General features: G+C 37.8%; 1 protein-coding gene across 9 annotated transcripts in view; it reads left to right on the top strand.

Annotated features, from left to right (window-relative positions):
• Positions 1-26,067, top strand: part of LOC119651223 (polypyrimidine tract-binding protein 1) — a 602,545-nt gene extending 576,478 nt beyond the window's left edge. For all 9 annotated transcript variants that reach the window (XM_038054679.1, XM_038054678.1, XM_038054685.1 and 6 more), the window contains 3 exons: positions 2,624-2,840; positions 13,167-13,244; positions 13,319-26,067. In XM_038054679.1, the coding sequence (XP_037910607.1) occupies positions 2,624-2,840; positions 13,167-13,244; positions 13,319-13,451 (428 nt within the window). In that variant the 3' untranslated portion in view covers positions 13,452-26,067. The remainder of the gene's footprint in view (positions 1-2,623; positions 2,841-13,166; positions 13,245-13,318) is intronic.
• Positions 26,068-26,285: the final 218 nt, after the last annotated feature.

Here is a 26,285-nt window from a genome sequence, read left to right as displayed (position 1 = left end):
GCATTCCTTAAAGCAAGAAAAGGAAATCGTTTTACATCCGCCCTATCCCATTCTTGCTGAATGGAATGCTCTCCTTTTATACTTCCTTCAATCCTGCTCAGTTTTCACCATTAATAATGCCCCCAGTTAATTACTTCTATTTAGAAATCTGCTATCAAACTTACGAGAGGTCGAAGACGGGTCCTAATTTAATTTTTTCTAATAATAATTTCAACAATGCTTATTAACCCCAAAATAATGTTTGGGGAGCGAGACACCTAAAATATGCTTCCGCTATCATTAATGAAAACATTAATTATTTCTTGGCGATGAGGCAAAGAAATCTCACCTGTCATTAATAATTTCCATCATTTTCCCGGGTCTTGTTTCGGGGGAAAATTTTATAATGCTGAAAGTTAGTAACCATAATGGTTCTATTATTGACAACCACAACGGGACATAATTACATCATAGGTAACCTTAGAAGCTGTAAGACTCGGATAGATTGCGAAAAAAGGGAGAAAGCATCGGGAGGAGCTTCTGGTGAATACAGTGTACAATGGTTATTGTTGATAACTGATTAAAGTTTTAATCATTGATTCAAGCAGAAATTGAATTGCGTATGTATTTCAGATCTTAATGACTCCCTCACTTTAGTTTTCGTTGTGAAAACGAGAAGTTGCCGAAGATGTTGGCATATCAGCCAGCTCATGTCGTATAATTTTTTCGGATATTTTGGGCATGAGACGTGTGGCAGCGTATTTTGTCCCAAATCTGCTGAGTTTTGACCAAAAGAAGCGTCGCATGAGTATTACTCAGGAACTCCTGAATGACGTCAACGACAATCCAGATATGCTCAGGATCATATCGTACCCTGCGACTTTTTCCTGTTCCCAAAACTGAAGAGACCTATAAAAAACGGAGATTTGCAAGGATTGACGAGATAAAGACTGCATCGGTGAAAGAGCTCAAGGCTATATGAAAAAGTGCTTATCAGGAATGCTTCAAGCACTGAAAAAATGTTTGCACAGGTGTATTATATCTGGGGGGTTTACTTTGAAGGGAAAACATAAATATTGATTAATAAATAAATATTTTTTATATAAATTAAAATTCACCTTTTGAACACGTATATCATACTTCACTACTTTGCATAAAGGTATGCATTTATTTTCAAATGTTGCGCTGGAGTTACTGGATTACAAGCTCAATATGCAGCAACAGAATTGGAAATAAAAATAGAATTATGCATATATAATCCGTTAAAATGGAATTTCACGTGCCAACGAAATGTTTACAGACAGTGAACTTGCTAATATAATATAGTTTAATATTAGTAATATTTGAACAATTTTTTTTCAATCATTTTCAAATCATCTGTTTTTGCTCTAACGGCAAAATTGACAAAGCCCCTTCCCCAGGTACATTGTGATTGCTTACCTATCTAATGGAAAACGCTATCAACCGAAGGAAAAAGATTTGTCACCAAACAATTTATGCACCACTTACCCTCTTCAGTCGAAAATCAAAATGACACACCACGACATGTATCCGTTCAATCAATGACTATGTTCTTGTTATCTTTGACATTTTCATCCCTAATTGCTCCTTAATTGAACAATCCCTTTTCCGTTCAGAAAAACGGTAAGAAATCATTCCGAGACGTATCTTTCCTCACACCCAATTCACCTTTCACATCCCACACTGGAAGTCATCTCACTGTTGCTCCTGAGGGACTACACTGAATCCCTTGTTTACAGGAAATTATGTCCTTTCCATCCCCGCTTGTGTATTGCTGAATAGCAACCGGGCCCCAAAGTATTGAGAACAGATCGGATCGATGTCTCCTCCCGCTTTTCCGCTTCTCTAAAAGCCCAGGGTAGCATTAGTTAAAAGGTGTAAGTAGATTAAAGCGAAAAACATTTATCAGACGTAACATACGGTGAACGCATCTGTCTAAATAGGTTTTAGAATTTATTCCTATCCATTTCATTTTGAAAAGAAGAAGGTCGAGACCGAACAAGAGTCGGGAATGATTGCGAATTCAATCGGGGGCCAAGCGACAAAGCAGGGATGCTACACATACAGAAATATGCATTAGGGACGGGATGAGAGTAAGCATCCCGTCATTGAAACGATTTCAAAGCCTGCAGCATATATCTTTGTCATTGCCTAGCGGAGAGTGATGTATATATAGACGAATCCCAACTAGAAACGGTGAAATCCTCTCCAAATGCAAGAAATATTGAAAATTCACTACCCTGTCGAATGTCGGAAGCTGGAAGCTCAAATAATACAACGTCGGTGCACAAGTATCTACCTTATTCCAGTTTTCACAGAATCTGTGTATCGAAGGAAAAGTGTTTTGTGATTTCTTGCAAATCCAAGTTGAATTATTTACAGTTCCGGTAGATACATGGATATACTCGAAAACGACACAGCTCTTAATGTTTATTTATTGCCAAGCCATGTTCACGGCAGTCGACTGCCAGCAACCCCGAAGCATAGTTGCCCTGAAGCTCTATTCATTATTACATCAAAGTTTTTGTGGGTTGCATCCTAAATTTAGGTTCACCATTCTATACTTATCCCTGTATGAATTCTGCATTATTTATCGTTCCACTTTTTTATTATTTTTTTACAGCAATGAATCATCTGGATAAATTGCGCTTATGGGGTAAATCGATACGTGTTATGGCGAGTAAACATCAAGCTGTACAGCTACCGAAAGAAGGACAACCCGATGCAGGTCTTACACGTGACTACTCACAAAATCCATTGCATCGCTTCAAAAAACCCGGCAGTAAAAACTATCAAAATATCTATCCGCCATCAGCGACACTGCATTTAAGTAACATTCCGTAAGTAAACAATTTTATTGAGTTTTAATTGAATTTCATTTTAGTAAATAAAATAGTGAAAGGATGTTTGGGGATGGAAATTTATGGTCAGAGGATTTGATTATATTCCATTATGATTTGCTCAATCTGCTCTATATTTTTGAAAGGAATGAAGAACTTGCTCTCTAAATCCAGTCATGCGATCAATGCTAGGTCCATGCTGCTTCTTTCCGAGACTGAATCTATTTTTTTCAATTCCGGATGCCTCGCATAAGCACGGGTTGCGTGAATTCGTTGATGATAAACGATACCACAATAGAGGATGCTACAACTGATGAAACCAATTTTAAAGTAGCCAGTAGACTGAAACCTCTAAGCTTTATAAAACCTTTCATACCTGAAGCGTCCAGCTTCCGGTTTACCGGCTTGTTTCTGATAGAATCCAGCTTTCACGTTATCACTCTGTGCCCTTATTTAGAAATGTCGTATTTTGTCAATAGATTACGACACTTAAACATATCTTGTGTTGTACTTATCGCATCCGATCATACTATACGGCGATTTGAAGACGACAATCTTCTGCTACAGTGTCTCTTTGACAGTGTTGTGATCGTACGTTTCAGTCAGTTATAGCGCGTCAGAGATGGAGTCCACCAAGCAAGAAATTCGTCATATTTTACGTTTTTGCTACCTGCGAGGTAAAGATGCAAGGAAGGCGGCCGAAAAAATTTGTGAAGTTTATGGGCCCGATCGATTTCGTTCTGGTGTAGTGGATGTCGAAGATACACCCCGCACTGGTAGGCCAATCGTCGTAGAAACCGAAAAAATCGTCGAAATCATCCAAGTACACCGGCATATGAGCATTTGCTCGATTGGCCAGGAACTGGGTATAAACTATAAAACCGTTTGGAACCATTTGCAGAAGATTGGATTCCAAAAAAAGCTGGATGTTTGGGTGCCACACGAGTTGACGGAAAAAAAATCTCTTGGACCGAATCAACACCTGCGATGCACTGCTGTAACGGAACAAATTCGATCCATTTTTAAAGCGGATGGTGACTGGTGATGAAAAGTGGATCACGTACGACAACCTCAAGCGAAAAGATTGTGGTCGAAGGACGGGGAGCCGGCCTAAACCATTGCCAAGCCCGGATTGACGGCCAGGAAGGTTTTACTGTGTGTTTGGTGGGATTGGAAGGGAATCATCCACTATGAGCTGCTCAACTATGGCCGGACCCTCAATTCGGTCCTCTACTGTGAGCAACTGAACCGTTTGAAGCAGGCGCTTGACCACAAGCGGCCAGAATTGGTCAATAGGAATGGCGTTGTGTTCCACCAGGACAACGCTCGGCCTCACACCTCTTTGATGACCCGACAGAAGCTACGGGAGCTCGGATGGGGTGTCCTATCGCACCGGCCGTATAGTGCGGACCTGGCACCAAGTGATAATCATCTGTTCCGGTCCATGCAAAACGCTCTTGGTGCTACTAAGTTGACCTCAAAAGAGGCTTGCGAAAAGTGGCTGTCTGATTTTTTTGCAAATAAGGGGGGGCGGGGGGGGGGGGGGGGGAGGGGTAATGGAGTTGCCTTCTAAATGACAACAAGTTTGCGGCGCATATTTGATTTAAATCGGATAATTCTAACGGATATTTTTCCATGTATAGCTAATAAATTTCTTTTTTTTTTGGGGGAGAAACTTTTAGAACAAGCCATCACATAACTTCGTATGTATAAAATGTTCTTAAAATTCAAAAACTGATGATAGGGAAACTAATGTCTAAGTCAGAAAGAACGTTGTTTGAAGGTTTCCCATTGAATTTCCTTCACTATATCTTGTGTCAGTATCACGTGGTGATGCCTCCTTTTTTCATGGCGAAGAATAATATTCTTGACAAGGATTATCTGTATTTAGTTTCTTTATGCGGTCTTCACTGACTTCAATATTTGTTATTCGAATGTGAAATCCATTTTACGGCCACCAGGAAGAACGATAATGTGTTAAACTTCGATTCAGTAAAAAACAATCGCAGGAGTTTTACCAGCGTTACCGGTTCGTTCGCCGACTTGCTTGAACGCCTGTCTCTCGAACATGTTCCCCCGGCATCGACTCAAAACTTCATGCACAGCTGAGTCGACTGGCTTCCGACATCTAGGCACGATACACATCCTCTCTCACTAGTCGCAATCTTCCCTGCATAGCGTTCCAATCACTAAGCCTTGTTTTAAATCGGGTCAAAATTTCCAAACATCTAATATCTTCCTTAACTAAAAGTGTTATTACATCCGGTTCACAATCGTCCATGAATCGTTACGACCGCGCGTTCATTTGTTGAGAATGTTAGATTTAAATATCTTCGGGGTGCAGGGTTTGCTTTTACAGGAATTATAAAAAGCTGCCCCACTGGGGAAAAGTTAGCGTATATCAAATAGACAAATCCAAAACACGAGGGAAACTATCTGCCTCCGATCAGGTTAAAAGAAAATTTGTTCAAACAACAAGTACCAATGAAAAAGCTGATTAACAGTGAAAGATGTTAATAGAGGAATAAACGTCACGAGGCTTATTCAGGTAAAATTTCAGAGAAATTTAAAGTTGAAACCGGGGTCATGCAGGGCTGTATTCTGTCGCTGATACGATTCCTTCTGTGTGTGAAGGGGGATATCTTTCCTCAAACACCTTGACAACCTTGATGACATCTGCTTACTCTCTCACTGAATCAGGGATATGGCTTTGGATTTGAAGGAGACAAGTATAGTCGGACTAAAGATAAATACCAACCAAACCAAGTATGCATTAAGGGGAAGAACGTTGAAGGTATCGATCAATTTGTTTACCCTGCTGCCGATGGAAATGCAAAGAGACGACCACTTTTACTCGAAGGCTTCAAGCCTTCTCTAACACTTTCCTCTGTCGTGTCACCGGAGTATTCTGGCTTGATACAATTTCGAAGAGCTACGTCGACTGGTAACCATATATTATTATCCTTTTTAACTATTCTGCTTCACCTGGTCCACTGCATCCGATGCGAGTACGATTTTTGATTTACATATCAAGATGCCAGTTTTCAGCATTTTAAAATGAGTGGCTATACCATGTCTGCGGAGACAATGCTATTATGCGGCGGAGGATATCATTTGTCAAGTGGGTTTCCTATATAGAAGCACATATGAAACACTAATATTGAACAGCTTAACTTCATGTTGGGAGAACAACGAAAGCGAGTTTGTTAAAGAGTTAATATTGTCCATCAGGTTGATCAATTCGGCCACTTCGCTTATTAAGAACGATATCTGGCACTTTAAGATACTTGCAACTTGTATGAAATCATTTTATCACTGCACACATAACAACCCCAACAATCTCGTTCAGCTATGCCTAAGTAAGCCGCGGGTCACCGTGAAGCAGACTTTAAACTTTAATAATTTAATAATAACCTCTCTGGATCCATCGGCAAATTCTCTAACTAGATTACAAATTACGATAAGCTTACAGGGCTACTTTTCGTGGAAGCCGAATACAATGAAGCAAACAGAAAACCCACTTACAGAATTAGGTGATAGCTCCAAAGTCCGTCCTTTGCAAATACTGCTTAAAGATTCTTATAAGACTTCTGAAATCGACGTAATCCTTCTCGTTCAAAATGCTAGTAAATTCTCTTTCTCTGCAAGTTTCCGTTGAATACGTGGAAGGAAAATGCATGCAACACGGAGCTTTCTTCTATGCTCTGTATCCCGCTTTCCCTAAGCTAGCACAACTGCTTAACACATACGCTTCGTAACAATCCTTTTCGCCCAGAAGCATTTCGTAAAAGTAAAGAGCCTTTGACTTCCTGCTTCCTTCAGCGTGGAGTTATTTGTAATCTTTCTTAGTGTGAGCTCGCAAGAAGACAATGGCGCTATGGTGAAACAAGACAGTTTTGTGATGTGTTTTCTTGTAGATAACGCCAAGTATTTAGTTGCAAATTGTCAACACTCACAATGGAAAAGAGGTCAAGATAAAGAGGTCCAAGTTTGCTAGATAAATTCAATTCATATTCCAAACGCAACTTGAGGATTTGAATTTCTCGTAAAAAGATAATTGGGAATCGATCAGAGCTATCGAATTATATCTATCATGTTGCATGATTAGTAGTTGTGGCTTTTTGGTTTAAAGACGGTTGAAAATCATCAGTATCAGTATCATGTTGTATTGCCCACGCCTTTGCAAACATTTGAGTTCACCAATGGAACTCCTGCAAGTAATAAAGGAAGAAACGCCTCGAAAGAAAGCTAAAATATAGAAAGCCTGAAAGCTTTGGAAGTTTGTTCCACAAACCGCAAATTGAAAAGGGGACGGCCTGAGACGGTTGGCAAAGATAAGAAGATGAATCGAATTGCATAGAAAATTGTGACAATTTCTCCCACAAGCCAAACTATTCATTTAAAACATTGTGAATAATCAATATAAACAGAAAAAGTTGTTCCCTTAGATAAACTCGAAACAAGCCCCCTAGCCAATTATATGAGTCACCTGCCTAATTTATTAGCACCATCATGAAGTTATGATCCTTCCAAGGCTTTCACCTCAGATCAGAAATGCTGGTTATTCAATGTCTCCGCATTTGTTATCTACTGGAAAGTCAGTTTTCATAGTGCGGAAGAGAAAAGTTGTGCTTGAGGGAGACCTTGAATTTCGCTCCAGCAAATGAAAGTTGGACACCCAACGTCTTGGTTTACCAGGGAAGAATGAAGAATTCGCTTCCTAGTTGTTTTGACAATTGGATTACTGATTATCCTAACCCGTAGTACCAATAGTCCCTTCATTGCTACACTGTCAAATAGAGCGATTCTAGCCAAGCGAGAAAAAATCCACAGTTTGCTGGAGAGAATGGATCCAGAACTGTGAACTGTGAACAATAAAATGAAGCGATTCGGACAGTTAATGGCTGATAAACTGAATCTAATACACGAACTCGTCATGGTACAAGAGTTCAATATGAGAAAAATATGCACGAAACTGGTGCGCAAAGCTCTAACGGACGATCAGAAGGCACAGCGTGTGGAAGTGCGTAATGAAATACGTGAAACAAAAAGTTTCTTGTGGGCAAACCGATTAATCTGCGGAGACGGAATACATAGGCTCGCATGAACAGGCTTCATTGTCTTTTTCGATGCGAAGGGAGGGGTTCGCGTGGAGTATCTACCTGCGGAGAGACTGTTGCCGAACAATACTTTGAAAAATCGGGACCACTGACCGTGTCGATTTATACGTTGTCTGCTGCTCGCGAAGTTTTGGCCAGAAACAGGATAGCAGCGCTTCCACACCATTCCTACCCCCGCTAGTTCTGACGTGGATCCCTTCGCCCTGTTCTTGTTCTCCTGGATTTCATGGACATGGACATGGAAGGACAACGTAGCGGAAGTTCAAGTCACTTCGATATGAGTTCCGGAAAACTTTTAAAGCTTGGAAAACCCGCAGCGGTGTATTGATGCACAGAATGCTATTTAGAGTAATATGAAATTGAACAACGAAAATGCAAATAAATTACTTATTTTGAGATCAGTCATTTGTTCCATCGGGGTAAAATCTCTCTGAATGGACGATATCGTTGTTCCTTAAACACCGCGACTGCGCTGATCACATCTGCTTGCTTTCTCGGTGGAGCTTGACCAAATGACTCTGAATTTGGAAAAGGAAGCAAATAAAGTGAGACTGAAGTTCATACCAGCAACACTAAGTTTTTCTGTCTGACCAACCATCTTGCTTTTTCATGAACGAGTAGAATATCGAGCCGGAAAATCGCCGTCCGCTATTCTGCCTGCAGCTATTTCAGCTGGATTAAGGTCAGGTTGTTCGCGGCATTGTTCTAGAGATGGTACTATTAGGAGCAGTACATGTGAAAACATGTGGCCTTCTCCTTCTTCGATGGCGCTGCAGCCCAAATCGAGCCTTCGCCTCCCCGATTTTAACTAGTGTCGAGGAATTTCTCTAATTTTCCATGTAGCAGCACGGAACATATATCTTGTAGATGCGTAGCTTATTGTGTTTGTGTACTTTTCTCTACCTCATTCTGGGAAGGACCGCATGCTCTCATAATTATCGGCCTTTGGATTTTGTATTTTTCATTTCCTTCCTTCGAAAGCAGGGCTCCTGGGTATATAAATTGGCGCTCCTGTTCGAAATTATGCTCGCCCAGTGCAGTATTATGTATATTAGCAACCGCCGTTCGAGTTTGGGTCATGTATTCATTGACTCGAAGTTCCACCTCACTCGCTATTGACTCGAACTGCTCGAGTACTTCCTTCGGATGAAGTATCGATCGGGCAAGAATATCCAAGTCGCCTGCGTACGTCACCAGTTGCAGCGTATCTCTGGTATCAATTGCGGCCACCTTTCTAATGATGTATTCGAACACCAAGTTAAAGAGGGTGGGCCGAGACATCCCCTTGCTTGAGTTTTGACACTATAGAAAAGCTTTGTGTCAGTTGGTTTTGGATTTTTACCAGGCTCGGACTAGCTCGGTGGAATTTTTAGCTCGATTATTATTTTGCACAGAGCATTGCGATTTACACTATCGTCTGCCTGACAGTAGTCAACGAACAGTTGGTGCACATCGATGTCATATTCCCAGCACTTTTCAAGCACCTGCTTAACTGCACGATCGATAACGTGTCAGATCGTCTGGACCTCAAAATATCTTGGTATTTCCCTATGATGTTGTCGGTATTCTCTCTCAGTCGCCGTTCGATTGTATTCGTCAGCACCTTGAAGCACGTGCACAGTAATGAGACCTCTCCCTGTAGCTTTCGCGAAGCATACGATCATCATTTTTGTACACTGGACAAATTACACCTTTCCCCAGTCATCAGGTAGCAATTGCACAGATTTTGCTGATTAGTTTGTAGATTTTTTTTAAGAGCTCGGCTTGGATGCGATCTATTTCGTACAAAGTCGAGGTGTAGGCGCTTTTTCTCTGTTTGGATCATCTGAAATGACAAAGGGGTGGAAATGACGAGACATTTGGTTCAAGAAGTCTTAAAAATACTGCACCCATCTTGCTTTTATTTGAATCGCGTCGCTGATCATATTGCCATTCTGATCTCTATAAAGGGTGGTTCGCGCTTCACAACCTATCCTCATTTGTTTCACTGTGCTAAATGCTGCTCATTTGTAATTTTCTTCAAGCTGCCGTCATGTGTAAAAATTTCGTTATTATTGGACTTTCGTTGTTCTCGTCTGCAGATCTTCTTAGCGTATCGCTTTAGTTCGTGATACTTGTCCACGCTAGCTCAAGTGTGTCGTGTGTCTTTCGATTAGTAATCGGTAAGCTGCGTTTTTTTTTGTTAATCGCTTCCAGGCAGGCATGCTTAGGGTGTTTTTGGCTGCACTCTGGATATCACTCCTTATTTTTCACCACAGCAGGTAGTGTGTCGAAATGTGCCTTTATTGTGGACTTGTAAGCCACTTTGACCGTGTCGCTTTCGAACTTTTCCACATTGCTTTTTGATTTTAGGAATCCAGCTCTTGTAGCTGCGGCAGTTTTTGCCTATTCGATAGCGCTATTTGGTATAGAGGGGCCTATCGACCGTCAAAAAATGTCAAATATACCAACATATTTTTCAAAATCATCGACCAACTCAGTAACAGATGTATAAGTATGTAAAAACTTTAATAGAAATTTCAGAATACGAGTATCACCTCGAAGTCTAAATACTTCAAAGATTGTATCAAAACATGCGTCTTTCAAACTATAAAATGGCAAATTGCACTCCATTATGACATTCAAAGTCTTGAATTTACACAGAGGCAACAAAATTGACCTATTATACCGTTGTTAATAATAGTGCGATTTCCATCAAACTTGGTAGGATCTCGCTCTATATTATAGTCTACTTTGCTGCAAAATGGTCCATGATTCTAGGATGAACTTAAGAGGGCTTTACAGTCAATTACTAAAGATTATAGTAATATACTATTATTAACTTTATTTGAAGAGAATTCGGTATGGAAAGTATTTTGCCGCCTAGGCACCATATAGTGGCACCTTCTCGTTTTTTCGGTTCTGAGAATGGGACCGTGAAACAAATGATTTAATTTCAAACCACCGCACTTCCCACATTTCCAACAAATTTCAAAACAAACCGGCTTCGGAAAAAAACTAACAGAGATCTTTAATTTGATACCCCACATGAATACATTTGGTGGGAAAAAATGTAAACCCCTCTTTTGCATGTATGGGGAACCCCCTTGAATTCGACATAGAATGATGCAAATCACTGTATGCGTGAGCGTTCACAGTTCCCACCTTTCCACCAAATTCCGCACCGGAATACGCTACAAACATTACCGAAAAAAATGCATGTGATAGACAGACAGACACAAAACTGAACTGATACTAATTAAAAACCAACCAAACTGAGCTTTCTTCTTAAAGCTATTGAATCACATCGGGAGAATTTCGTTTCCGGCTTCCTACGATGCTTTCCGGAAATCATTTTTTGAGAATGTATATTATACAGATGTTCAAGCAGGTTGAGGTTTACCGTTTGCGGTGGCTTATAGAGTCGACATAGGGCACTATACGATAACCATTCTCGTGCTGGGAAGGAAGTGTACTAGGAATTGTTGTAATATTGGAAGAAAAACGGGTGCTCTATGCCTAACGTGGCGTTTCGTAACAAATTAAAACACAAAACATTAAAGTATACTCTCTTTTCATGTTCTAGTGAATAAATACAAATCTATTCCCTGTAATCGCTTTTAAGCCTGAATTTAACGTCGCGAGTTTTAAGCTCCGTATTATATGGCTGCCATTCACCCCTTGGTGGGGTATAGGGCGTCAACTACACATATGCGCCATCGTTCGTGGTTGCCCTTCTGCACACCCCCCAACTTCCCGTGAAGCTGGTACTCCTCCTCTACTGTTCTGCGTCAAGTGCCCTCGGGGCGACCCCCTCTTCGGTCATCTTGGCAGAGTGGATTCCACTGCATGGCATAGGCTGCAATGCAATTGCTGTTTCTTTTTAAAGTGTAACCTATCCACTACCACTTTCATCTTCCCATCACAGTGTGTACGAGTGGCGGGCTTGTACGCCGACCAAGTTGTTCGTACTGCGATGATACGACGCAGACAGATATTAACGAAAGTTTCGAGATTTTGGGTATCAGTGGAGCTCACTTTCCATGTGCTACTCCCATATAGCAACACCGAAAGAACATTAGCAAAGAGCAGTCTCAACTTGATCTTGTTGTTGATTTGATCTGCATTTCCAGATTTTAGATAAGTCAGCGAAAGCGGATATGCCATTGTTAATGCGTCGGGCAACATCCAGTTCGGTGCAAAGCCCTCAGAAACCACGCTTCCTAGATATACAAATTGGTCGACGCTTTCGATGCTCTGCCCACTAATGCAGATAGGGAGAGTGCGCTTATCGTCAGTCCCACTCTAGTGGCCTCCCTTTGGCCTCTTCATGACCCGGTGAACTCCGATGTGGACTTCAAAATCCTCCGAGATTTTGCCGCGGTGCAGCACGCGCATTTTGTGCCATCATATGTCGCTTTAATAATAGCTATTAGTTTCTCCGGAATGCCTCTCCTGCGTAGTGCCCTCCAGATACACTGCCTTTTCGCACTATCAGAAGCTTTCTCGAAATCAATAGAAGAACAAGTGCAGCGAAGATCTAAACTCCCCGCACCGTTCCAAAGTGGTCCGTAGGGTGCTCTTGTGGTCAATGGAGGAGTATTCAGATCGGAAACCAGGCTGCACTCTCTGTTGATCAAGCTTTCGAGATAATCTTTGATGTGTTCCAGACTTATTTTAGCTATTATCTTTGCGACGGTAGAGAGCACGCAGATACCCATTTTCACACTCAAAACGGGTCCCCTTCTTAAGGACCTTCACGGTCATCCCTTCTTCCACTCTCTGGGAAAGGTCTGGGATTCCCAAGATTTAAGTACGATTGGAATCAGCAGATCTGCTGGGAGTGCAGATGCAACGATAAATAACTCCGAGATCGTCAAGTTCAGCGCCTTTACTCAGTTTGAGTGCATTTATTGCCGAAGTTATTTCTCTTCTGCTTCTAGGAACAGTCCGTATCCGCATATTACGGTGACTAGCGACTTCTTCCACAAGAGGAGGAACTGATATGATAGGATGTGGCACCTTGGGTATTGGGTTACCTAAAAACCGACTTTACTTTTGCCACCCCCTAGCAGAACCTACTTACACTTCAAAATAAAAAAAAATGTTTTGGTATTACTGTTTGATAAATCGTAAAATAAAAATTTGATTATCGGCAATTATTCCCCTTATTTATAAAACATTCGAGAAGTTACTCCATTAACCTCTTTCTTCATATTTTCCATAGATCATCCTGTTCCGAAGAAGATATCAAAGAAGCATTCACTAAAAATGGATTTGAAGTAAAGGCATTCAAATTTTTCCCGTAAGTACCCCGAATTCATCCAAAGACGTTATAATTTCCATGGATCCCTACCAAGTTCATTTTTACAATTACAGGAAAGATCGCAAAATGGCTTTACTTCAACTTTCGTCGGTCGAAGAAGCAGTCCTGGCTCTCATCAAAATGCACAATCATCAATTATCCGAATCAAATCACTTACGCGTAAGCTTCTCGAAATCAAACATTTAAAAACAGTGATATCGAATGTATGTTATTGTGTATAAGGAAGTCTACATAGGAAAACAGGTAGCAGAGAAAAAAACAGTAATTTCAAAGTGGCGAAAACTGTCACCCGCGCACACCAAACTTAAGTAATGCGCAACAAGATACCTACAGCAACAGCAAGATGATAATTGATTAAGCCTAAAGTAAATAAGAAGACATTATTATTATTAAAGTTTAAATTTAACGTTCTTTGAGTATGTATAAATAAACGCAGCTAATATTTTAGAAGAGTTGAGTGAAATGACACACTCGGACACACAAACGCTCTTAGTCTCAAATACAACAAAAACACAAAAATTGATGAAGTGACAAACCACAATCTTTCAAAGAAATCTAAACGAGAATGGAATACATGAAAGCAACTGGGTCAAGCAAATACAAATAAACAATAATGGAGATGTTTTTGAAGATTTTTATGAAAGAACGGAGAAAATCAACAAATCTTATATATAAAAATGGAATTAAGTTAATTAAGAGAGATCTAAAAAGTAAAAGAAAATGTTAGGAGTTACACAATCGTATATAAAAATATACCTAATAGGAATGTGATGATTTAATCATTGAACTTATCTAATTATAATTATAAAACTAGTTATTACGAAAAGAAGAATTTTAGCTGGGAAAGAAGAACAACCCTAACAAAAACCAGAGGAGAATACAGAAGAAACCCAACGATTCGCAAATCATTTAATCTCCTCAAGAAAGGAAACTAAATTAAGGACAACCGAGAGACACAAACACAGAAGCACGTGATACTATTCTCTTCACCACCTCTACTCTCACAAAGCATATCTAACGCTTAGAAAATGAAGAAATAGAAAGCAAATAAATTTAACTCGTAGTCACAAAACCCCACAAACTTTATAACTTTGCAACAAACAAATGAATTTACCATTAAAACTTGATAAAAATCATATAAATAACACAAAAAGCCCAAGTTCAAAAACTAAAATCTATAACGGACAAAAGAGGCATGTGAACAACTTGAAAGTTTCAACAAATATCATCATCCAGCCGTGAGGGCTGCAACAATAAATAAGCTATAATAACAATCATATATTCGACTCTACAATATTTATTTAAGTACGGGACATGTGGGAAGAGAACTGCGAACCAGGGAACGTGGAATGAGCGGGTCAACTTCAAAATTATTCCACGTACTTCAATTCCAAGATTGGACGGCTTTCTTTCCACATAACGCACTTATGTACAATAGAAGGTAACAATAGAACTGAAAGATAAACAACTAAGACACAAACAAACAAATCTGCAGCATTATCCAACACAAAAGATTCGAAAACGTGCACCTAGTTAGCTAAAACTTTTTTTATTGTATTTCTGTTCTATAAAATAATATTCGTATATTTGTATCGTTATCACTACTACTTAGATTTCTTATTGCATATTCGCAAAAGGACACAAAGACAAAGTTTTGAACTTCTCTTTTAAGGTTTATAAATAAAAAATATAAATTAGTTTAGAAATGAAGTGAAAAAACAACAAATCAAAATGATATGATTTTTATTCAATTTTACAATTTTATTACTATATTTCTAGTGTTATCGTTAATATGTAATTAATGGACGGAAGAGAAAGATGTTTTTTTTGTGTTTTCCCCTTAAGGTAGCTATTGAAATATATTTCGTTCGCGTATGAGTATTATTATTGATTCATGATCTGACGGTGAAGTAGAATATCGATATCAAACTATGAGATACATTTGACCTAAGAAAGTTTTTCGTAGTTTACAGAATGTTTGCTAAAATCGGCAGCAATTTAAGTTTTTATTCCTCGAATTTGTGTTTATGTTTAAATTTCCCAGTTGATAATTATTTTTGTTGAAATGTGTATTCCCTTACATACAGACGTAGTGACCAGTTTTTGTATAGTATAAGACTAGTCGGTGTTTTATCAAAAGAAGGAAGAGGGAATGTGGAGAGTAAAGTAAAAAGGGAAAAGCAGTCTATGTATATTTAATGAAACTATGTCAGAACAGGATGGTTGAAGATGGAACATTCAAATAAATATCAAGCAAACAAGAGGAAAAAGTGTGACCTTAAGAGCTTCAATTCGGTTTTTATCGGGTAATTTTTTAAGTTCGATTTTGTGCACTGATTTTGAGAATCAGGCCTTGTTCGGGCACTCATTCGAAGCATGCATTTAACCACTGCAATGTCTGCATCTTATTCAGTGTTTAAGAAATTTCATTTCCAATACTCTCACCATATATACATATATAAATGTGTCAAAGACCTCAAGATGAGAGAAATTATCAATACACCATTAGTTTTTTATACGTTTTATTTATATGTAAATTGTTTCAAAAAGTGCAAGATTACACCCTACTTGTTCATTTTCACTGGGGGATTGCCGTTTTGTTTTGATATATCAACACAATTATATTGACTGCACCAATAATTGCCAATGATTGTTGAAAATAAGTTTGAGGAGAACACTTTGAACGATCTCTTCCAATTCTATTCAGTTACTAAACGGTAATTGATTTCTATTTTATTCAATTTGGACGGCAGTCAATGCTTAGCTACTTCGACCAACCCCCATGCGTTGATTTTAGAATGCTCGTTCCAGTTGCCTATTGCTGTGTTTCTTCAGTACTTCGATATTCCTTAAACCTTAACATATAGTCAGTCAATTGAAAAAGTTATACAAAATTGTTCAACAATCGTTTTTTTTCATATTTGCATATATGAGAGGTGTTCCGAGGAACTGTGCAGTGGTATTACTGAAGAGTCCAAACTCCACCTGCGCCGATAATCGCTTGGCGAGAGAAGCAACTTGCAAATGCATACAATTTTTGAATTAGCATGATTGTGCAGGCCAATCCGGCGTAATCTGCTTACATTCTGTGCAGAGCCGGTCACGATTTTTGATGTCATTCTGCCAAATCCAGTTCTCGCTTTTTTGTAACGGATTGCCATCTGGCAATCGATAACAATGCTTTCGTTTAAATTTCAACCAACCCTTTGATGAGAAGCAGCTTCCCAGATGCATGATTGAAAGTGCGCAAGCAAGTGGTACCGCCACAGAACCACAAAAAGAAATTTTCTCGGAAGAAAAACATGTCACTTCAGTCGGGGTTAGTATTTTCTTGTGCCCAAGCAAGCGTAAAGCAATCCAATCGACACGAATACACATGACTTCAAATTGCTCTGGCCATGAGTATGAGCTAGATATATTGAAACTTAAATTAGCTATAATTGATCAGCCGCACAGAGTAGCCAATATATTGGTGACATCCGTACTTTTTTGCCCACACATTAGTAAATACGTGAAGGCTTCTATAGCAACTTTTGACTGTATGGATGGCTACAGAAATTGTTTTTCCATTTTGGTCTTACCAGTAGGATTTCGCGAAGATTTGTGAAGATGTCCTTATTTGGAGCCTATGACGTGTACAGATAAGTTTATCAAATTCATTCTCAAATCCGTACCCACGAGTGCATAAATTACATATTTGGTCAATTGTGTTCCCTTTGTCAACTGTGAATGTTGCCACTGTTTAAATTGACTAATTTATAGTAGGACAAAAATATATATGGGCGTCAGGATACATTTTCACATTTCTAAAATTTCTGTCAAAAAAATTAGTTACTGGGTAACCTTATAGCCTACAGCTCTAACTATAATGGACGTAAGGCACCTTATAAGATATCCTTCATTCGCCCTAAGGAAGTGAACTTAGCTTACCAGTCAGAAACTTCAATCGATGAACTTAAGACACCGTTCAAGTTTTCACAAATGGCCATAGATGGTGTAGTTTCATTTCTAGTTTGTTTTGGGGTATTTGCCATGATTTCTCAAACAAGCATAGCGGGACGAATCTTAATATTCAAATTTCACCATCGTATAATACAGGATGACAAAACAATTTAAAATCTCAAACAACATAACCCCTCCTTCCATAAGATCGTACCATCTGAACCCGGGAGCTTAAGTTTGAGCGAATCAATATAGGTCACTCGGTACATTTCCATACAGTCATGAAAAACTTAAGGCGCCGTGGGCCTATTATATGTAGTTAGTCCTAATCAACAACACCTAATGTTGCGCAATTGATAAGTTCACAGGAACGGGACAAGCTCAAGAAGAAAAACATTATCTACAAGAACTGCCTCGAAAATATCATGATGTCTATCCTTTCCATCATTATTAACGGAACAACAGGCAAGGTCCGGTCTGTCCTGCTTTAATAACGAACTCCAAACATTCGTGGTTTGCACCAAAGTCCACCAATTCGATATCCCTAGCAAATGTCTGGGATCCTGACTTATGCCGTTGCTCCAACTGAGATTGGGTCTGCCCCGTCTTCTTATTCGACAACAGATATTATCCATATAGACTTTCCGGCTGGATCAACTTCACCCATACGGATTAAGTGAGCCGTCCACCAGCCTATTCAACTGCATACAGCAACTGGTAGTGATGTCGCTCATAAATCTCTTCGTTGTATGAGCTACAAAATCGTCCATCCTCTTCTAGAGGACCAAAAATTCTTTGGAGAATTCGTCTCTCGAACGTGGCTCTTCCTTTTACTTAAAATCTGTTGAAAAGAGGCACAGAAATTGCATGCCTAGGGAGTGAAATAAACCTGAATTTGAAATAAGTGGCCTAAATTTTTCGTTTTTTTTTAAAAGTACTTGATTGCTCGTCATTTGGAAAAAGTGTATTAGTCGGTTACCATTCACTTTTTGCAGTTCCCCTATTCTCCCTGTGTCAAATTTCGTTGATTCTCATTTTCTTTCACACGAAACCAAGCTTAACTTTGCAATTGAAAAGCCAAGTCGAAAGACTTTGGTGAGAATCATTTGAAAAAAGGGTCCAAAACGTTAATCATTTTGTGAAAAAATTAAGAAATATATATATACATGTATATCATAAAACGTGATAAGAGAAATATAAAAAAAATTATTTAAATATTGAGAAGTAAAATGAAAAAAGAAACTTATTTTTGAAAGAAGAAACAATTCAAACTTTTTCCTCTTATATTTTACACAATTGTTCTACGCTAATCTAAGAATCTAAGGCTTATTGAAAACCATCTAGAAACAAATTAAATTCAAGATAAACCATACAATCCGAAACCTCTCATCATCAGATCATAACTAAGCCTCTAACATGCGATTCAATTAGACAAAAAAAGATAAAACGCAACAGAGGATATTTAAGAAACGAAGACAAAAATATTAATACGCAAATTTCAAAAGCAGAACATTATGTAAATGTATGGAAAAGAATGAAATAGCAAACGCGGTAGCTAAATATAATTAGAAGGCATCAAACTATTATCGTGCTTGCAAACATGCTTAAAAGTAAGTGCGGACGAGAGAATAGGCTTTGAGTTGAGTGTTTTTTGTGAAATTCAATCAAAATTGCGTAAAAATCAAATAATTGTCACGACCTTATAGGTTGCGCAAAATTATGTTAATTGATTATTTGTTCATAAAAGAATTAAACTTGATATTTTTCCTTTATGTTTTCTTGTACAAACGCCTTTGACTCGACTACACCTTATCTTATTTTCTCGCCCCTTGAGCACTTTTGCTTTATTACTACAATTTCTTCATTAATCGCGTACATCATGTTTGTATATGGTTTATGATTTTAAAATTATCTCATGTATGTAATATGCTTTTTAAGAATGCCCCAGTTAAGATTATAAATCACACAAATGTTTTTTATCACTATTATTACTTTTATTATATTGAATATCTAAAAAAAATATTTTTATTATTATGAAATACAAACGATGACGACTCGTATTACTATTACTATAGAATTTATATTCTACTATATTTCTTAGATGAACACAACATGATAGGAGAGAACGAAATAAGAGTTAAGTTTAATTTTACCACACAACAACAAAACATAAATATAATGATAATAAATGAAAGGAAAAATAATTGAGGTTGGAAAAATAAAAGTGATTTTTATTTTTGTATTTTTGATTTTCATCCAGGTTGATTGCTGATCTCAATATTTGTTCAATACGCTTTGAGTTTGCTCTTCAGTTGGTTATTTTATGAGAAATATTCTGAGTACTAAATGCATGCATGCTTATTTTGCCGAAATTTCGTAAAATGAAGCAATCCTGACATACAAACTGATCGTAAATTTTGCAGTTATATACAATTTATGATGATAGAAATACTTCCAAGATATGAACATATCACTTGAAAGCTCTAATCCATCATCAATGATTCTCTATAACATGTCATCGCAGTATCTTTGTCTCAGACAATATCCGTCATCGGAGCTTCCAAGCTCGACACAATCTTGATCGAGTATCTGCTCTGGTCTACAGGTTCGGCGTATCGATTGAAAAAGGGAAAGTTGCAGTGGAAATGTCACACCTTAAGAAATGGGAATAATTTCATTGTTTGCTATGCTAGAAGTGGAACTCATCATCCGGCAACGAAGGACGAATGGGTCGTCGGTCCACCTCCTGGCCCAGAGTACTGAATTCTTACGGAGTATTGTAGGAAGCTGAATCAAGAAGAAAGGCGTAGACATTGGCAACTATGCCAACCCACCATTAATATGAAGTTTTTTTGAATGTTGAGTATTAAGCCATAATCTAAAACAATGGTACCCCTCAGCATTTTGATTTTGTTGACTATAGAACGAATATAATTATCCTCCTGATATGCGTATAAACCATAGTTAACACACATTTTGTGTCCAGGGCTCTGAAGAGCGTTACTGACTTTTTTCCATAAATTTTATTGGCTCAGTGAAGTCAAAGACGGAAATCAAGTTCGTCTCCAATCTTGTCTTTCGAGTTCCCTAACATATTTTGTTTGACTCAAACAAAAAAAATTCGATTTATTCGATTTTGAAAAAGCAAAGGCCGTTCTTGGGACTGACACACCCCCACAGCATGTATATTTTCAAAAATACGATTACATAGCGACTGGGAAAGCCTGCTAATTTCGACAGAAGAGATTTGTTTTGTAAATGATGAATTCTGAGTATCTTCATAAGAAAATGTCACACAGATCAAATCTGGTGACCAATGTTACGATGGTATTGTGCCGGGATATGTTTTTTTCTCAAAGCAACTGTTCCGCTGCATCCATGGACACATTAACAGTATGAGCTGTAAACTAGTCCCGGTGGAATCACAAATAAAGTATTCTATAGTTCCTCACAAGAAAGGTCATCTATCATCTCCACACTTTTATCTAAAACTACAGTTACAGTTTTGTCAAATTTACTATCGGAAAAAATGAATTCATATGAAGGTAAGTGCGAAAATTGCACACCATATTGTAACCTGTAAGTTTTCTAGATGACTTCATGATTAGATTGCTGGGATGTCACAGTGGCAGGTCATGGTTGAATTCTCACTGGTGACAGAGGCGTTTGTGTGGGGACTAGATATCGGATGCCAGTCGATTCAGAAAAGAATGAGTACTTGACCCATATCAGGCTAATAATCACGGGTGAAGGCAATGCTAATAGCCTACTGTCGTCCTGTAGTGTACTGTAACGGTATTGAATGATGTATTCTAACACGCTCCAAGGCCCAAATCCAACTGCACTCTTGCCCCAATTATCATTATTATTATACTTTAACTCTAGGTCTTTATAAAGAAGGAGGTTGATCAATGGTCACGCTACGACGGAAAATACATAGTTTTGTCTTCCCTACTACTTCATAATTACTAACAAATTCTCAGTGCTTGCACTTTCAATGTGTGGCCTAGCGTTTCGTGTGGCGCGTCCAGAAACCACGTTCATTTCAATTTTGGGATCTGCCGCTGAAGATCATCATCATTACAAAATTTGGAGCTCCTGAGATAAATTCAAGAGCAGTTTTCATCAGTCAGTTGCTAAAATTAGTAATATACTGTTATGAATTTAATTTGAGCAGATTTACTTCATAAAGTTCATCTAAGTTCGGGCCCAAGATGAAAATTATATGGGATCGGTGAGAAAATTATTTTTATTTGTGTTCCGGGCTCCTGAGAAAACCACCAATTGGGAATCTTTTAAACCCTTCGCGGTAAAAATTCTATGGTTGCTCATGTAATTACTAAAGCACAAACGCCTCCACCATTGAAACTCAGTCCTTCAAATGGTTTTTTGAGAAGCCAAAAGTATCAAAATTCTGGTTCTGAGCTTTATGCCTTAGCATTTCTCATCGTAGAATGTCGAATTGTTGTCTGGTAAACTTCGCGATTGCATCCTTCTTTTTATCGTGGGAATTATCGTTTCTCATAGTACGAATTGTGTTTGTCCCTCCCTGTGAGAATTATTGCATCACATATAAGAGTTTGTCCTGCCTACAATCATTCGAAATATTTCCTCATCCCGGTACCCTACGCAAATGTTTATTAAGCCGCTTCTACATTATTAAGTGATGCATGGTCTGGAATTTAGAGAAGACTAATTGCAGGAATTAAGTGAGCTTATGTATGTCACGTTCTAAAAACAACATAGTCTAAATAGTGCCTGCTATGGGGACCAAGTACTAGACAGTTAGGCTTCAATGGTCTCACCTATAAAAAAAATATCTACTTTTCGTAATTTGGTCTGTGATAGGTTATCAAATCGACGTATTAGGAATTCCTGGCAACATCAAACCCGTATGCAGAATGGCGTTCTTCTGGTTTCTGGTTTGAGGCAGACTGTGAGAGTCCCACGACATTTGGAGGAACTAAATGGAATTTAGTTACATAGCCCCGACTCACATAAGCCAAATTTCTTTAATTACTCGAGGAAATGGTTCACAATTCCCCCTTCCCCTGCACATATTTCCGTGCAATATTGCCATCATGAGAGAGAGCAACATCGAAAGGTAAAGCGTCTATCACAATGACAGGTTTATTGTATGATATATGGTGACTACTGGAAACTTTCCAGCACCAATACATGGAGTAAGCAGAATTATCGTCTCCGTGTGGTTCATACTGGCAGACCACGTCTCTGTGATAAGCCTAGATTTGACTGGAAGGTTATGATGAATAACCTTACATAAAGCATTGCGTCAGAGTATTGCTAGAAATCAGGCAGTCGGCATAGAATCAGTCAGCAATCTACTTCACAAGTAGTTGCATCCTAGATAGAAATAGAAATGAGTCGGCTTGGCGATAATTTCCGTCGCTACGTCAACCAACCCCCTCGGATATCATGGGGCAAGTTCATCTGCTCCACCGCACAATTTTATATATTAAAAATTCTACACCTGGTAGGGTGGTCCCTTCAATTTTCCGCACTGTTTTTGGCTCTTCAAATATTTTCAGTAATATTTAAAAGTTCATGCCCCGGATAGCGTCATGGTGGATCTCATTCGCAGTTATTCACTCCGTATACTTAAAATACTAAAAACAAACAAACTCCATGCAATTCCACATGGTTTGACTACTACACGTTCATGTTGTCACCCTCTTGAAACCCGATGAAAACTCATGGAGGCCACTCCCCTTAACAATTGACTATTGCTCGGAAATGTATATTTAATTTGAAAACATGCTGTGCACAATTAGTAACACTACGAAAGGAATATATCTCACATTTTGATTTTCCTTACTTTAGAATTGAATATATTTAATTATTTTTTGGTTTCATTTTATCTTTAATTTAGTCATTGAGTTCTATTTCTATTTTAACGACTCTAACTTTAAAAATAAGGCGAAAACGAGACAAACTATAAAACAAGAATTTATTACGCTACCAAACGTGAACATTTCGACTTCGTATTGTGATTTCATGCGAATAGATTCTGAACAACTCAATCATAGGTTTACAAAGGAAAAATCCCCATTCGGAATCTGTGAAATTAAGTTACAAAAGTTACATAGTCAGAAAGTAAAAGAAGGAGCAAAAAGGAATTTTTTAGAAAATATATACACTTAAAACTAGCGCCTTTCAAGGGGCTCTCGACGCGCGACTAATTAAGGATCTAATTGACGCTAGTAAATTTTCATACACATTTGCAGTGTATTGCCTAGAATAAATTATAAACACGTTAGTAGTAAAAAGTAAAAACGGGCCGTAACAATGGCGATGACGATGGTGATGACAACCAGTTGTGAAATTGAGTAATTTCAGTTTCTATAGTACGAACACACTCAAGCATTTATAGGATATTACTGCTACTCCTGCATTTCTACATAAATCTTAATCTGCTTTTATTCGTGCTAAAATCGCTAAATTCTAGTTGCTAATTGACTTCGTTCTGTGTATTCTATCGTACTGTACTCATACCGCAATCTTTCGCTATCAAATTTTCATATAGTAGTAGATATATACTAAATGCTGGGATCGATGTGTTGGTAGTTTTCTGTTCTTTGTTTAGAATACATGTGCACAGGACTCCTTCCAGAAGATAGCGTTCTGTCGGGTAAATATGCAAAACTAGCTAACAAAAAAAATGAGTCCTTTATTTGTGGAAGTTTTCCTCTTCAATGTCACGATTATTGCATTATTACAAGCTCTACTCATGAAAAAACTTGCGAAAGGACACATAATGACGTTATGCATTGTCAGTACATGCTTCCTTCGCAAACATGGATTAATTTGCATTGAGACTGAAAGAAACTAGTTCCCGAAATATGGGACATACATATTTGTCGAGGATGATAGATTTTCTCCAACAAGAGGAGGGACCATTTTTTCCTTTTTTGTTGGGTCAAATCCACATCCTAGCAGAAAACTTTCAATAATTATAAGGCTCCCCCGCTTAATTCCCATCTACATCCTTTTTTTCAAGGCCACTGTATGTATATTGTCATAAAAACTCGAACACGGCTCAATACATTCGGTCCAAATGGTGCTGAAATACGACCATCGTAGTCCGTAATGTTTCAATTCCATTCGAAACATTTATTTTTATTGTAATTTATAATATAAAGAGCGGAACCCATAAGCAAGTAAGATAAGTCCACACATCCCAGTCCGGAAATGCATGTGGAATTTAATTTACCTCATAGTAATTAAACCGTTTTACTTTATATAGTGGTATTTGGCCACGATGTCCTTTGCAGTAGTGTATTGTCCGTAAAATATATTAAGCCACACCAATCTGCGTTTATAATAAATTGTCCTGTTGCATGTTAGTCGTTCATCGTTTATTGAAATTCAATGGAGTAGTGATTCCCTATGTACTCGTGTGTATTTATTATTCAGAAAGTAGTAATGATTTCAATTATCCGGAAATTGACAGAAGTGTTATCCAAGTGCCCTTTCTAATTAGGAGGAGCAAACTGCAACCTAATGTAGTGCAATCAGCCGGAGTGCTCATTAGGTAATGGTAATGTTGATAGCAGACGGCAATCCAATGAAGTCCTTCCATCCGCGTCCACAATAGCAAGGTTTCTTCACCCACATATATAATTACAATACCATACATATCAAACATTTTCTATCTTGATTATGAACGGGTGGCATTCAAATTACTCCAGAACCACCAGCAAACCTATGATTACCTCCTCCCCAAGCGGCGCGCATTATGTAATCAATCAGAAAACAGAAAGTACCAGGACTCGCCAACTATTTACCTAACTAACGTATTTTTCATATTCTCACGATATCTTTACACAAGTAATATTTCATAAATCCACTCTATAAATGAGTAGCTTCACCTTCTTAATCTCTAAACCGTAATCGCTAAAGTATTTCACATGTAAAAATTATATAAAATCGGTGTAAAGCAAGCAAACAAAAACAATGCAAATGCAAGTAAGCAAATATTTATATTAAGAGAACAAAGGAAAACCATTGTTATAATCAATTATTTATCTATTTGTTTTCCGTGTAGCTCAAATGTTCGAACTGAATATATTTAGATTATTTTTATTGTGAAGACAGTTAAATATTTTTATTAACAAGAAAATTAAATATAAATAAAAGATAAAGATTAAAATGGTACTAAAAGATAAAAACATGCAAATATTAAATAAAAAAACAAGAGTTGATTATATTTATGTTTTGTTATTTAGGAAAAAATATCAAGAGAAAACAATTTAAACACAATCAACTTATTTGTGCATCGATATACGATGGGCAGATATGAAGTCAATCAACCTAAATATAAATAAATATAAAAACCAATTGATAAAGAAATCTACACGCAAACAAAAACCTAACAAATCAACATACGGAAAATATCTATTTTTAAGAAATCATTACTTAACGTATATGCAGAATATTTTAAAACAAACACTGAAACAAAACGGTTATTTAATATGTAGCCAAGAAATCAAGATCAGTAGAAGCGCAAATAAGGTGTGAATTGTGGACAAAACAAAAGAAAAGAAAAACAACAAATCTTAAAAAATTAAATATAAATAACAAAAAAAAATCACTGATAATGAAATGAATTTTTTCAGACAATCCTCGAGTAATATTTAATGGTAATTAAAAAGAGAATATAAATAAAAAAGAAACTTTTAAAAACCAGAGTAAGAAGAAAAAATAAAACAATTAGAAAATAGCATTAAATGAAAAGGAAGGTAACAAGAACAAATCAATTTAGATTAATGTCATGCTATTATTATTATTATGTAAATGCTATAGAGAAAAATAAAAATAATAATTGAAAAAAGAAAACAAATATTCAATGTTTTATTCATTTGCATGAGTCTTCTAATGAGACGGGAGTGATAGAAACCTTTGAAAGGTGACCTGATTATAATATTGCCCAAGAGATCGCTTCTCGCACCATGGAATGATCCAAAGAACCCACTGCTACCCAGCCCAGGAACTTCAATCTTCTTCGTGAAAACAAGAACCCAGCGGCCAGAAAAAACGCACAATGGAAAATTTTCTGAA

This window comes from Hermetia illucens, chromosome 3 (assembly GCF_905115235.1).
Source record: "Hermetia illucens chromosome 3, iHerIll2.2.curated.20191125, whole genome shotgun sequence".
In the NCBI taxonomy this organism is placed as follows: domain Eukaryota; kingdom Metazoa; phylum Arthropoda; class Insecta; order Diptera; family Stratiomyidae; genus Hermetia; species Hermetia illucens.
Note: the sequence above shows the minus strand (reverse complement) of the source record. Positions and strands in the feature narration are given on the sequence as shown.